We start from the raw sequence: 15,972 nt of genomic DNA, 5'->3' as shown, positions 1-15,972 counted from the left end.
GACTGATCTTCAGTGAGGACTGTATGATTTTACAGATTCCATTGGAAGGAGAAGAAAGAATGGAGAAAGCCTCCCTCCAGACAAACACAAACTCCACAGTCTTTGGAAGACAGCATTGTAGCCTATTCACAGTCCAAAGTCTGACTGACGTTCAGGGAGATATTGAGTAGGTAGTGACGAGATTCTTCCCCAATACAGGTAGCAAAATCACTTACCTCTAAACCTTCAATCTTTGCCATGAAGTTCATAAAATCCACATCAAAATCTGTTTTTCGTGGATCAAGGATGTCATATTGTTTCTTTTGAACATTTTGACAGATATTTTTGAATTTCACTGCCATAACATCCATCCCTTCAATGGCTGACAGACTTAGCACACCAAAAGCTTGTATTACTGTTATCATCTCTTTAATCTGAAATATAAACATTATATTCATGCTTACTATTAATTATGTTACTTCCTCTATAAAACCTGAGTAAAATAAAATCAACAATAGCCACTTCTCTAACTACTGCATTCAGAAATCTGTTGCTTCTGAGCTTCTAAGTATGTTCAACAGAGCACAGTTAATTCCATTTTCAACATTAGTTCTTGACACAATTCAATACGAAGTAAAATCATCCTCATTTTTCGTGATGGTAAAGGATTTCTTTTTTATACTTGAGTGTTAGATTCAATAGGGTAATATGAAAAAAGAGTTAAAACATGACATATGCATATTGATTACACAAAGACTTCACAGAATATCAATAAACTACACAATAAGAAAAAAACATCAAATACACAGAATTCTTACCCATTATCCTTCTATTCTTTGTCTGACTTTACCCTACAGCAAGGAGGGTAAATTATTTAAAATCTATGAATGCTAGTTTAAAATCCTTTCATCAGGTTAGCAAGCCAAATGCTAAGATCACACCAGCTAAATCATCTAAAGAACTGTGTTTGGTATTAACAGAAGATTGTAATGCTTTAGGACATAATTTAAAAAAATGCAAGGTATATTATTTTTTACATAATTTTAAACCTCCTAAATCAATGGTCTAAGTCTAGATAAATTAGGTTGTTTCTTCCCACACTAACAGATAAATTGACAAATTCAGAAAGACATAGTGAGCTAACTGCTTAAAGTACTGAGATGACTTACTCTGTGGAAGTACCTAATTTACCTCAATAAAAGTTACAAACTTCTTCATGTGTATGTTGACAAACATCCACCTTGTAAACTGTTCTTTGGGGAAGCCCTTCTTTTCTTTCAATAACAATATCACAGAGTATACTCACTTTTTCTAATCTCCTACAAAAAGCTTCAGATTTTCCAAAAATGTACATTTCTGACACTTCAAATGTCTTTTCTCCTAGACTTTCCAAAGTCTGTTCTGTTTCCTGAAAACATTTCTGATATCCTTTCAATAGACATATGCAGTCCTAGAAAGTGAAGGAATAAATACCTTATTCACTATGTTATGCTTTTGGATGAGAGACTGAAGAACTCAAATCTACTGTCATTGCAAAGTGGTTATTTATCACTGAATTTAGGTCCAGTCAACAGGAAGTAATGACTTACATATAACAGTTTTCTTTCAGTATGGGTGGCACATATTTGCAACACATGAACATGTAACAGTACATCATAGTGAAAGACTTAACACTGGGAAATGAATCATCAAAAAAAAGAACAGGAAAGTTTTGGTTCTTTTGAAAGAGTCGTTTAGAGGCTACTGACTCCTGCTCCAAAGGAGACATTTCACTATTAAGAAAAGACATTAGCTTACTTAAGAATAGTCAGTGTCCTCTAGATAAAAAGAGAATTTGGCATAACAGGGCAGTCTGTATGGAACTCCTAGGGTACTTAAAGGAAAATGGTTATACAAATGAATGTATGTTGACAAATCTGAGTTAAAGTGAAACTGATGGATAATTGTCTTTCTTAGTTGAATATTTACTTAAAATACTAAGACCTTATCAGATGTAAAATAATGACTGGTGAGAAATATAGAGTCTACAATCACGGGAATACAAAATCTTCCATCAGTTCTTGGAAAACAGTAGATTTTATCACAATATATTGGTAGTCACCAGATTGTCTGAATATATAGGTATATTTAATAATTGGCTATAAGTTACAGCAAATGAAAAAGGTCCTGAGTGAAAGGAATGTTCAGAACCTCAAAAAATATAAAGATACTGGAACAAAGAGTGATCGCCATGACACGAAACTAAGCTTGTATTTCTCTCACAGAATAATGAGAGCTTGTCAGGTATAGGACAAACACAACATGACCTCAATTAAACAGATTAATTATTAGAATCAACCTGTCAGGTCAGGAGAGATACATTCAAGGCACTTTCTTTTCTACCTCTTAACTTCATTTTTAAAGGACTATGAGAAATCCTATGCCTTTCTGGGTAAGATAGGAAGTCCTTAGCTAAGGTCTGATAAAGGAGTAGGTGGAAATGAAGTCAGCATTGGGAACCACTAGTTCAATATGTATTTTGCCATGGCGTATTTTATGTGTTTAATTTGTTCTTAATATGTTACCATCATCTGAAGAAGGGGGAGACTCTTAGCACTGAACTTTCACAGCGCACAAAGAAAATCTGATATTGGAATGAGCTACTGTAACAAAGGGAATGGCTACCGAAATACCAGGTTTCCCATGGTAGGGGAAGGTGGTACCATAACAGACACCCTCAAGAGGGAAGAATGAGGACTATGAAGGATGACAAAATTCCTAGGTTGTATATATGGGGAAGATGTTAACTCCACAATCTGTGACAGACCATCCTCATAAAGATGAGGCCACTCTTATTTCAACAAATGCCGGTGGGCTAATGAACAGGAAAACTGTCAAGCAATCGTGAAATAAAATAGTAAAGAGATGTGTAGTACAGACTTCCTTGTATCAATAGGTAATCAACAGGTTTGCTGTAAGAAATATCATAATAAAAATATATTATATTTATAATAAAATACTAGATTACAAACCATAATTTTTCCAAGGATTGTTGATGTCTCCTGCTCCCAGATACCAGACAAGCCACTGTCTGTAATATATGCTTTACATGCTGTGACCATTTGATTTGTAACCTATCATAGACAAATGAAAACAAGTAGGTCTCAAATGTAAAAGGTAATTTGTCTGTTTCACAAGATCTAACAAATTTCCCACGTGTATGTATTAGTACTATCAGAGTTTGGATAAATTTTACTTGTGGGAATAGCAGTGGTTAAATAATACAAGACAATTACCCTATAAAAAAATCTTAAAATACTCCCAGAAGTATATGTAAGTCCCAGGAAGTATTTATAAATCCAGAACTACATAAGCATAAACACAGAATGTCATCAACCATAACTCAAGAACAAACATGAGTTATTTAACTCTACTTTTCAAATATGTTCACATCTTTATACTTTGTAGTCTGTGCATCCTTATTTAAAAACTGTCATTAAAGAATTTTCTGTCCTAGCAAGATGTCTTTAACCTGGTCTCCCACGGCTATTAAAAGGAAAGAACACTGTTTTACTTCTCAGACACAAAAATCCAAAGTTCATAATGACAGAGAGAGCAGTAGAGAAGTGAATGTACATATAGAAAACACATCTCAGAGAACACTTACAGGTAAATAATCTTTTTTGTCTATTAAATAAAGGGAAGAATTAAAAACAGTTCTGACGTGAGAGTACTGTAAGCAGGTCTTCAGAATTCCTAAATTAATAAAGGCAGAAAACTGCTGCACCAAAAGCAGCCTCACACTGTAACACAATGACTGGTGAAGTTGTAGATAGGACCTCCAGTGTCACCACTGATGATTTTTCAATAGATGCAAACAGTAACGGGGGACCTTAATCCACTGGATTAAAAGAGTTTTTTCCTTGCTATTTCTTATTACAGCTTCATGTAATCTGTTAGTAATTAGTCTCTGTAGTGAAATGCTTAATCTCACACATATTTCTTATATTTCTTAATATTCTAGTTCAAATTGAATTGTAACAAAATTTTACACTAAAACCTAAGGTGTTCTTAGAAATACGAGAGACGAGAGAGACAAAGTGGTGTAATGAGACTTTACTATGAATTTCCTCTGTATGCTTATTTGTTCTAAAACCATTACACAGACCATCTGTTCCTGCACTGAATACTTTTTGTGGATGCCACATAAGACATCCATATCGCTATCTATCTGGTCTTAATTGTCTATTTAAGTTGGCAAAGTTTATGGTCTGAGATTCAATTAACTTTTGAAGTATGAAACAGGAACCTTTTGTCTCTCATACATTTGGAGGAACAGCCTAGTCAAACTGATGGATAGCTGCTTAATTAAATCTTCTGGCTGATAATAAAAGAATCTGTGTGGATTTGGTGATCAGGAAACAATTGAGCAAATTAATTCAGATCATGAGATTAATGAAAAAGGTAAGAGAAAAAAACTTGATGAACCAAGAAAAACAATACAGCTTCTTCCAGAAGACTCTAAAACAAAGTCCAATCCTCTCCTAATCAAAAGATTTCTCTTCCTTTCCCATGCAGGCACCTACTATTTGTTACCATTTTTTAACAAAAACTAACTTTTTTTCCTGAAAAATAATTATCTATATCATTAATCTTATATTTAATACAGTTACCTTTATAAACAATGCTGTCATTCTCTCAGAAGTATTGTAATATCTTGAAACACTGTGAATCATTCGTATAGCATTTATCAAGTTTGGTATTCCATGTGTCATTGATACCTTAATGCAGAATTTTGAGAGAAATTTTACTTTCTATTCTTAGCAACTATATTTCAAGTTTATTGACAAACTTCTAAACTCCATTGTTCCCTAAACCACCTGAATCAATCTTCAAAATGTTACCAAAAAGTTCATTGTTTTCTCTTTTTAAAAAAAAAAAAAGAAAGCAAAACCCAAAAGGCAAAAAGCTATCATGATCAATATATTTTTAAACCTCAACTAATAAAACCAATAAAATTCTTACATTATTTTGTAAGAAATCAGATTAAATACATTGATAAGAACAGGATTATTTTGATAATCAGAATAAAACATTGATTCAAAAAGTACATGTTGCAATTTTCGGCACAAAAGGAAGTATTCTTTTGGCAGCTGACAGTGGTTGTCTGTAATCAATGCTTTTGTTTCCCTTGAAGCACAGCTGTTCACTCTTTCTCTTGTACTCTATGCAATTACATTGTGGTAACAATCACTACATAAAATGTTTCATTAGGACATTTCACAAAACTCATGAAATAATTGTCAAAATGTTAATTTCATTAATGAGTGGCTAATTCATCCAATTATTATACAAAACATCTAAATCTTCCACACATTTTATGAAATCATTGTTCATATCACTGAAATCAAACTAGTATTACAAGTATTTTTTAATTTGATCACTTCCAAGTTTAAGGGAAAAAAAAAAAATTAAAAAAAATTTTTTAATTATAATTCATTAACATTATCAGAGTCTTATCAGAGTTGCAATTCAGAACATTAAGAAAAAGTAATTTTGACTGTTGCTCCTCAGCAGAGAAGCCAAGCTCCTTGAATTAACTTTGTACTGGAAATTCAGAGTAAACACACTAATACTATGGATAAACAGCAGGCATTTGGCAAAACACTGTCAAAGAAAGGCTACATGGTATAAAAAAACCCTCAGTATATACATCACCACCCCATGTCCCCTGTGCCTCCCTTGCCCCCATATTAAATGTGGAGGTTCTGAATCTACTGGCTTTATGTTTTGATCCTTGACAAAAACTAAAACTCTGAATACTGGATTGTATAGAGATTTCTTTGATTCAAAGTTAAATGCTCAGTCTAAATTTTCAGATAGTAAACCACTTTAGCTGCAATGTGACTGTGTGTGATACTGCACATATTAAATTAAATGCACACAATATAAAATATAAATTAAATATGCACACAACAAATATAGTATTAAATCTGCATCTACTCTATACGGAAACCACCACTATTTAAAATACTTTTCAATAGAAACTATTAAAATCAACACAATCCAGAATGCAGTTCTTTTAAAATCACGATACATCTAATTTGGATGTCCTTACTTTTCAGTTGATTACTGTAAAAATCCTACTTAAATTTCCTGTGGAATAACATTCCAATCGATGAAACAGAAATTCAGATGCATCTAAATTGTTCCAGATTAAACAAAGAGCTATAGTTAATTATATTGTATTAGTAAAATAATGAACTGCTTCATGGGTTTCCACTCAAAAATATCTTTCTTTAAGATAAAAATAATTTATTTTATTTACTAATTTTATTATTTTAACTCCCTGAAGCAGCTCACCGTTATGGCCTAGTACCTGGCACCCTCTAGTGATACTCTGAAGAGCTGAAGACAAACACTGTAGTAATAGTTATCGTACTCCTCTCTTCATGAAGTATCAGCTCTATGTCATACATTGTCATAGTCTTTTTATTTTCCCTCATTTATACTTTAAAGGAGGACTCTAAGCTGCCAGAAGTCCAAAAGAAATGCAACACTTCCTGATAGAGGACAGGACGCATATAGGACCTAAACATGGAAGAATAAAATACAAAGCTCTTTCACCTAGAGTATTTCCTAGGAAACAAGCAATTTTTCCTAGGAAAAATATTTCCTCCTTCCATCCTCCCCTGCAACAACCATTACAAAGATATACTTGTTATTAATAGTTAATATACTTAATAACTGATACCTTGAACTAGGGCTGTTGTGTACATGAACAACCACTTACATAAATTCCAACTAGCTAGTACTTCTGCAGCTAATACTATTTTCAATATCAAACTACTATTTTACCCAGGTAAGGGCTCATTAGGTTTCATTATTGTTTATATAATTGAAATTTTGGTACTTTGGTTACAGTTATGTGATTTTTCATTGATGATACATATGGAATTGTCCATAAAAACACATTCTTGTATTATAAAATATCTCTTTTAGCTCATTTTAAAACGAACATTTGCAGCAGAACTTACTAAACAATTATATTTATTTATGTTTCACAATCAAATACATATTTTATATGTTATATTTAATCTAATATATAATAAAGTAATGCTTTAAAACTTAGCTTGACAGGTGCTTAGAAAAAAAGTAAAAAAAATAGAAAAATATAAAAGTAAAGTAGAAAAAAAAAATTAAGCAAATACAAAGAAGTCCTCTTTTTCTCTGGGCATTTTATGCAAACAAATAAATTACACTTAAAGAATGATGAAAGATATACTTACAAGATCGTAGTTATAAAGTGGCTGACAAACTTTTTCAAGTGTGCATAAGTATTTCACATTATCTTTTGATTCATTTGCTGCTTCTGTGATTTTGGCATCTAACTCTTGCCACATCTAGAGGAAAAGTAGTATTTTTAAAACTTCATACATAGTGAATGATTACTTTAACTTACATTCATTTGCCAGAAATAAATCTTGGTAAACTAATTTTTACAAGTGATTATCAAAGCAGGCAATAAAAGTTATTTTGATTTATGGTAATTTTTGTCTGTACCTCTAAAGACATCTTATTCTTTTTTCTTAATATATGAAGCACACCAGCATCATATCTAAACTTTCCTCCCTTAATTCTCCTCAGGAAATCTCTCAAATGCAATGAAAAAAAAAAATATCACAAGCTTTGAAAACAAAATTCAAAAAAGGATTACCCTTAGCAGTTTAGACTGTCTAGCAGTCAGAACTTTGATGGCAGCTTTGCAGTTTGGTCCTTTCATCTGATCAATAATAAAATTCAATTTAGCAGACATACATTTCCAGTGCTCTAGTTCAGTCAGTGGACCTGAATCATCAGCTTCTTTCCTCATCTGCTTACTCTCTATCAGAACCTGCAACCAATTTGAAAAAAAAAACACAAGTGTCTACTGTAGAGAAGAGACAAATCATTATAAAGATGATGAGAAGAAATAATCTGAGGATATTAACTTTAAAAGGAATAACCTTACAGTTATTGACACATGAAAAAGGGTTTTGATTTGGAAAGTATCCCAAGTCTGATTTGCACTTAATCATATTCTTTAACTGAAATAAAAGCAAATAATACAAATGTTTAACTACTGTGTCATAAATTGGGTGAATCTCAGCCTACACCCTTTTTTTTCCCCTTTAATTAGAATTTATGGATTGAAATGCACCAAATGTTACTTGTAAAAAACTTAAAGAACTACTTTAAAAACATTAAATATCAGACATTAAGTCATAAATGTATCCATCTGTGTGTTGATAAATATGCAGTCGTCCTCTTTTTACATGTCTTTTACCTTTTTATTCTCATGATCTAAACACACTAAACACAGAATGCCATTATGAGTAGGGTATGTCCCAATCTACAAAAATTCTGTATTTTGACAAAGAGTTCTGTGTTTTATCATGGAAGTCTCACACAGTTATTTCCTAAATAACTGAGACCCTACCATGTAAGGCTGACAGAGGATAGAAAATGCCGTACTGGGCTGAGTCAAAGATCTTTCTAAGAGTAGTATCTGACATCATGACTGGCAGCAGAAATTTAACAGGTTTTGTATAGAGTATCCCTAAATAGATATGCGGTCCTCACCCATGTTACAATTCCTGCATCCTTTTGTCCTCTCCTTACTATTTGTGTCCTAACGATTCAGAAACTCCTGTTCTTTCTAGACTGTAAGTTCCTAGGATAAGGACTACGTACTTAACTTCACTTGTGCATAGAAGTGAAGCACTGGTCTTAGGTGGAGATACAAATGAAGCCTTCAGCTAACTTCAGGCAAGTCTCATATGTCGTTTATAAAAAACTATCCATATGCATGCCGGATTGATGTGTTAAAACAACTTACCTGTTCAATTTGTCTATACCATATCATAAGTCCTTCCTCTATTTGGTGAAACGTGGCAGGATTTTCAGCTGCAGCAGTTATTTTCTCAAAGGACTGGAGTTTAGAAAAATTAACATAATCTATGTTTTTCAGCTCAACAGTTTCTTCAAGGCTTTTCATAGTTCCTGAAAAATAAAAGCAAATACAACATAGAAAGAATTAAGACTCTAAAATTAGTTTGTACCAATGAAAGTAATTTAAGATTTGGAATACATGTATGCAGTCAGTGTTATTTCAATATAATAGCCATTTTTCTGCACTCACATAAAGCAAAAAATTATTATTTTAAACTCAGTGTTCTTTCTTAGAAGTATCATATCAATAGAGTAGTTTCATTAAGTAAACAATCTATGCATGTATTTTTATGCAAGTAATCAGTAATTTTATTTTTCCTTGCAGAATGTGAAAAGTTCCTTACCTATGTGCTACTGTCTTTAAATGGAAATTACTAAGTAGAATTCCTCCAGGCTAACTGCTTCCTAAATGCAATGCTTACCTTCTAAAAATGAAAGGAATCTGTTAATTGTTTCCACAAAATTCTGTTTGTCTTTTGTATCCTCTTTAGACTGACTTAAAGCACCCCAATTATTTGTTGCGAGGATAGCAGGGAGAAAAATCTTTTCTATCATATTCTTTACTCCACATAGGAGTCCTTCAGTACCATCCAAAACACCGAAGAATATATCCTGCATTGTAAAAGAGTGATTGCTAGCAATTTAGTAACTTAGACTGAAAACTATAATAAAATCAGTGTATTTTGGTTACAAAGACATTCTAATTTGACAACGAAAATTTTCATTTAAGGACACAAACTCTTTACAAAACACTGGTACCTACAATGTGACCATTTGTTTTCAACAAAAAAGGGAAGTCAGTAATGACTTACTACAGTTTTAAAAAGCTGTTGGGTTACATTTTTCTAATTACAGTTATTTTCTTGTCATATAGAACATTTGGATTTTTTTAAGCAGCACATAACAATTAAAAATACTCTAAATGTCCCTATCTACAATGAAGTACTAAGTAATAAAATTCAGGTAGCAAAAATGTTCTGAATGTCCATATCTCAAATTCGAGTTGAAACAATTATCTGACTAAATGTACATTACTTTGGATCAGATAATTTTTTTTTCTACTTTCTGAAACCTTACTAGTTATAGCTATTTTCAATATGTCAATATTTTAAATGTCCTTCAAATCAGCAAATATTAACATACTTCATCTAATGAACTTCCTAGAACATAAATTTCCTTTTCTGATCACTTCAACAAGGAATTTGTTGTAGAAATCATATTTATGACAAATATTGAGACTCTTGATAAAGACAGATCTTGTATGTTCCTTCTAATAGTGCTTCATCCCCTTTTAAAATATTTAATATAAAGTATAGAAATTAACAATAGAATTTCTGTCTGAAGAACTTGCAATCATATAAACTAGAAGATACATAAATAGGACTGATTCTTATCAATTTACATATTAAGATGTGTAGCTATAAACAAGAACAAAGATGGCAGTTATCTAAGAATTTATCTTGTAAAGCGTAAAATCTCTTGTTACACCATTTACATAGGATAAATGTGTATTTCACACAGGCAAAGACACATATAAGAGAAAAGTACAAGTAAACTTTTCCCTTCCTAGCATTAAAGTCTTCTCAGTGAGTCCTTCCAGTTTAGAGATGTACTTAGTGGCTTTAATCTCTTCAAAATAAGCATGGAGAATGATAAAAAATAATCTAAATGCTGACTTCTTTAACAATAGTCCTGTAAGACATCGAATTCACAAGACATCCTGAGTATTTGCTGAATACGGCTATTCATTGCCTACCTGAAAGGGAGAGCATAGGGCATGATATAGCTTAACATTCAAAACGCAGTTACTAGTAACTTTAGTTATCTGAAAATAGTGAAACAAATAAGTAAACAAAAATAACTACTTTAAAAAGTTTTCAGTTTTAAAAAACATAAGAGAATACCTCATGTATAGTTTTTGCATTTATAGGGCCGTCATTCTTACAACGAACAAAAAACAAGCATAGTCCTGTGAATTTGTCTGGTGTATTGTCCACATAGAATTGCATCATTTTACTTCCTTTCCCAGCTCCTTGAATTGTCCGACCACATTCTGAAAACAATTTCACAGGTGTCACTATTTTTAAAAGTGAGGGTAGGTATTATGCTTAAAATCCACAGAGTGAAATAAAAATCAACATAGAAATATTTATTTATGTGTAAGAAAACCAAAACCAGCAAAATCTCTGTCTGCAACTAACCACACAATAAAAAATCTACACCAAACATATATTTTACAAAGCAATTTTGGCACATTGTACTGCACTGAAAAGCAAATTTGTTCAGGTCCATCATTCTGGGTTCATTTGCTGGTGACTGAGGTACTTTGTTAATTCACATTCACCCTATTGAACAAGATGTCATGCCTAAGTGAGAAAACAGAGAATATGAGATACTTCCAGATCCTCTGTCGATATAACTATGCATATGATGGTTTCATATAAATAGATAAGATAACAGCATGTTCAGTGCTTAGAGAATCACTAGGAATCTTAGACATTGAATCCTAATTCTCCACTGAGCATGTTAAAACTAAAAAATACCACAGATCTACAATAACTTCAAATTTAGATAGGTTTTATGAAAGTGCTTTGTGATGAACTGGGGGCACAACTCCTGAAAAATAAATTGTAGATTAAGTTTTTAGGAGAACTTATGTATTTACAGCCTTCCTTCCACAAATGGTGAAAACTGACTAAAAATTTTTTTAAACAATTTAACTTGAAGCAACCATTTAAAATATGAATTTTCAGTCCTTAAAGCAAAAGGCTGCAAATAACGAGCAAATAAAATCAGATTTTATTCTGGAAAACAAACAAAATAAAACCAGAAAGCACTATTACATCTGCCTGTATTACTAACGCTAAAAATTTACCTATTCCTGGTACTTCTCCTTCTTGATAGAAAATTTTCAATCTTTTACTTCCTCCTTTGGCAAAAAAAGAATCAAAGGCTTCAAACTGTTAAATTAAAAAGTGAATATTTATTACTTAATATATTTTAAGTGCCTTTAAGGTGTGCAAAAATAACTTGTCCACGACATTAAGGTTTTGGTGGTATGCAATGTTTATTCTCAAATATTGTGAGGAGTTACAAAACAAAATAATAGACAATTCAAATTCAATTGTCTTCAAGTACTGAACCTGCACATACAGGTGGCCTAGGTCCTGATAACTGTCTCTCAGTTGTTTATGGTCTCCTCCAATAATGCAGAGCCACTGGAGGGTATTCTGTCACAGAGATCTAAGTCTAAAGTATCAGCTGGAAGGAACTGGTCACAAGAGACTTAGAAATATACACAGGAAATGTTCATGACTTGGCATACCCTGTTATTGCTACTCTATCCCTAAACACAAAAGATTAATCTGTGAAAGAGGAGTAACATGACACATGACGGTTTTATTCTAGAGACAGATATTGTCCAAATTGGCTCGCAAATCTTTTGTGATGACAAAGGTTTTGCTGACCTCTAGAAGGACAATGAGATCACACCTGAGGGAGCCCATGCTGCCCCACTATTAGTTTTCTGTACTTGTCCATAAACTGGTCATCCCAAAACACTATGAGTCTCTAGATGTTCATTTTGATTTTGTGATGTTATACAAGGTGCTTTTGATAGTAACAATGCAAAGCTTTGAAACAAATACTGTTAGTGTATAATTATCACTCTCAAGAACTTTTCTGAAATGATGGCCAAGGTTTCCAGAATCTGAACTTTTAAACCTCCCTAGGCAATTTGTGTGTCCTGGTAAAACCAGGATATGTGATTTAGCAGGAAGTGAACAAACCTCTGAAAAGCACTGAAAGAAGGTTAGGAGGAGATGAGAATATACTGATCTAGTCAAAATCCAGCTTCTTTCACAGCATCTGTAGATATCTGCAAGAATTACTAATTCAATAAGATGTGACTTGGTATTCAAACTGTCCAACTGAAGAGCTCAACCTTGGTAGTGAGACCTCCTGTTTTCTCCCCATGAAAAAAGTCAGAAATTTAGGTAGCAAGTCATGTCTGGAAATGCATTACTTGTTCAAGTACAAAACATACGTCTCTAGATGTATGAGGTTTCTTATGAGCATGATCTTTTCCCAAAAATACACAAATATAAAAACTAAATCATAACAGTGACAGGAAAATAAGTGACACTCAGGTGGACAGAATTTAAATCCTTTTTTCTTTTAGAAGGCAGCATTGTGCAAAAATAGAAATAAAAGCAAGACAGGTCTAGAAATGCATATTGGGCTTTCACTTTGGTTAATAGGCACCACTGAATAGCAGGATTAAAACTGAAAAAAAAAAATGAAAAAAAAAATTAATCCCCTGTACCAAAAAAAAAAACCCCAAAACAAAAAAACCACGAAACAGTGAAAGATGGAAAAATTGGTAGAGTACTGAAAAGGCAATGACAAAAATCACTCCAAATTGAGAAGAGAAATACCAATTTTTGGGCTTGTATGATTTTACACAGAAGGTAAGACATGAGCTGTCCCTAAAGCTACTGCTTCTGCAAATAGCTTCTGTTTCAAGTCCATGCAGTATAACCCCTGTGTAAGTACACTTAGACACTAATGCTTTAAAGGGTAGAACTTAACTCATGAACATCAGATATGATCTGTGTGGGATTTAATGACAGTTTGTTGAACAACAATGTTGACACAACTCCAGCAGCCTAAATTGTTTATGTAAAAACTAAAACTGGAAAACTCCCATCCATAAAAAGTTTATAGGTGGTCCTGGTGACAGAAAACAACCCTAAAAATTAAGAAAAGCTTTAAGAACTCAAAGGTATGGGGTGGAAGGGACCTCCAGAGAGCATCCAGACCAACTCTCTGCTACAGCTGGTTCAACTAGAGCAGGTTGAACAGGAACATGTCAAGGCAGGTTTTGAAAACCTCCAGAGGAGACTCCACAACCTCCATGTGACAGGGCTACCTCATCCTCACAGGAAAGAAATTTCTCTTCATGCTCAAGTGGAACTTTCTGTGTTCCATATCAAAAAGGCAATCTGCTACACATTTTGACTAATAACTGAAATCAACAAACACACAGAACAGACTCACCGAGGGGACATCCAAAATCATTTCTTCCACAGTTGCTAAGTCTAAATCTAGCCTCACACTGAGAATTTCAAGTATGTATTTATACGAAGCATCAATTTTTGTCCTTCGATATTCTCTCGCTTCTTTGTACAGACTCTAAAACATGAAACACATCTTTCAAACTAAAAATACACAAAGTGATCACAACGAGCTTCTACTTAACTTAAAAGTAACACTGAAATCTACTGTCTTATAATATAACACTACCTAACTTTCCTACTCTTTAGAAGTATCTGAATTTTCAGAGGCTAAGAAAGAAATATTAAGAATTATTACAAACCAAAGTCAGCTCTGAAAATATGTCAAAGAAAAGCAAACATAAAATATACTACAGCTAGATTTTAAGATATTTGTGTGCCATATTAACTGGTTTTATTTTTCACAATCAATATTTTAATTTATTATATTGATACAGAAAAGTCACAGCATCAATTTAAAACTGAAGTATCCAGGATGAGTAAGTACTTGCAGGAACTAAGCTGGTATAAATTATTCAGTCAATATCTCCCGCATCCTTCCTCTAATACTTTAAAACAAAATCTTAAAAATAGTGCAAACAATGAAAACAAAGATTTATCTTCTAGCAGGGTTAATTTAAGAAGAGAACTGAGTATAAAGGAAAATAAAAGAAAGAAAAGGAAAGAATATAAACTGAATGCAATTTCCTGAGAAAAGAACTAGAAATCTAGTTCAAGACCTGAAGTTGAATACTAAACCTGTCTTTCTTTTAGAGCTTCTTGCAAGGACAGAAGTCCACTAGCACTCCGGGAAAATCTAGACAACCTTCGGCTTGCAATAGAAAGAGATTCTTCAGAAGAGGAAAAGCTTGCTAGTTGTCGAGTCTGGCGAACAGATCTGGCCACAGCATCTTCTGGTGTAAGAGAAGCAGGAACACAACTCTCTACAGTGAGATTAGGACTGTTAGCTCTGTTTATGGTAACAAGGCTGGGCCCAGCACCTTCTTCAGCTTTTGAACTTTCTTTATTATTTTTTTGTACCCTCTCCATGCTGAAATCTGAAACTTGAAAAAAAAAAAAAAAGTGTTTATAACAATCCAGATTTTTCAAGTCTATTCGTTCAAGGAAACAGTAAGGATGAGCAAGGTAGGAAATAAAACATGAAAAACAACAGCATTTCAAAACTGACTTCTCAGGTGTATAAATTTAATAGTCTCATCAAGTCCTCTTAAAGTTCTTAAAATAATTGACATTGATACACATTTAATGATAGGTTACAAATGTCAGGCTAAAGGTGATTACAGAAAGATTTTTTAAAAAAATAATATTTTAAAATATCACAGAATCACGGAATCTTATATGTTGGAAGGGACCTTTAGAGATCATCTAGTCCAACCCCCCTTTCGTATGTTCGTATTTTGTGGCATTAATATCTTTCTGTCTTAAAAAATAACATTAAATATATTAATACTGGTTCTCTTGAAGTTGAAATCTTACCCTAAAGCCTAAGATGACAGAGGCAGGCTTCTCACAGCTTTCTTTAAAAACGAAACCTACATTTGGTATCCTCCCTGACTCTCTAAGCACCTGTTGTCAAGATGTTTGGTGGCTTAGTTGAGATTTTCACACGTTCCAAAACCCAGCAAGAACTACAGCTGGCTACCTATCCTATTTGCAACAGTACATGTGCTTTTCTGTTAAAACTTCCCACTCCTCCAGGGTGCCATAAACCTTGTCTATAGGACATGTTCAAGCAAGAGAAGTGGAACAGAGTGGAATATCTTAGGTAGAAGGAGGACGAGTTGAGGGAGGGGAGGAGAGTTAGATGATTGCAAGCATACAATATAAAGGATACTGACTTCTCTCTTCTCAAAAGCTTAAGTGCCTTAACCGGCACTTCTGCTTTAGCAGAGAGATGCAGGCTAAAAATCTCACTGACCTGGCTAGAACTATGCCTCACAAGGCAGTG

The 15,972-nt window shown here is 33.2% G+C and overlaps 1 protein-coding gene across 2 annotated transcripts in view; it reads right to left on the bottom strand.

The window, feature by feature from the left end:
- The window catches only part of DNAH8 (dynein axonemal heavy chain 8), a 136,092-nt gene extending 125,116 nt beyond the window's left edge, over positions 1-10,976 (bottom strand). For both annotated transcript variants that reach the window (XM_061991265.1, XM_061991266.1), the window contains exons 1-9: positions 10,854-10,976; positions 9,372-9,561; positions 8,837-9,000; positions 7,676-7,852; positions 7,248-7,361; positions 4,632-4,739; positions 2,991-3,092; positions 1,286-1,429; positions 216-413 (exon numbers count right to left, since the gene is read on the bottom strand). In XM_061991265.1, the coding sequence (XP_061847249.1) occupies positions 216-413; positions 1,286-1,429; positions 2,991-3,092; positions 4,632-4,739; positions 7,248-7,361; positions 7,676-7,852; positions 8,837-9,000; positions 9,372-9,561; positions 10,854-10,961 (1,305 nt within the window). In that variant the 5' untranslated portion in view covers positions 10,962-10,976. The remainder of the gene's footprint in view (positions 1-215; positions 414-1,285; positions 1,430-2,990; positions 3,093-4,631; positions 4,740-7,247; positions 7,362-7,675; positions 7,853-8,836; positions 9,001-9,371; positions 9,562-10,853) is intronic.
- Between the last annotated feature and the right edge of the window lie 4,996 nt (positions 10,977-15,972).

The sequence above is a fragment of the Colius striatus genome, chromosome 2, assembly GCF_028858725.1.
Source record: "Colius striatus isolate bColStr4 chromosome 2, bColStr4.1.hap1, whole genome shotgun sequence".
Taxonomy (NCBI): domain Eukaryota; kingdom Metazoa; phylum Chordata; class Aves; order Coliiformes; family Coliidae; genus Colius; species Colius striatus.
This window is presented reverse-complemented; position numbering and strand designations above follow the sequence as displayed.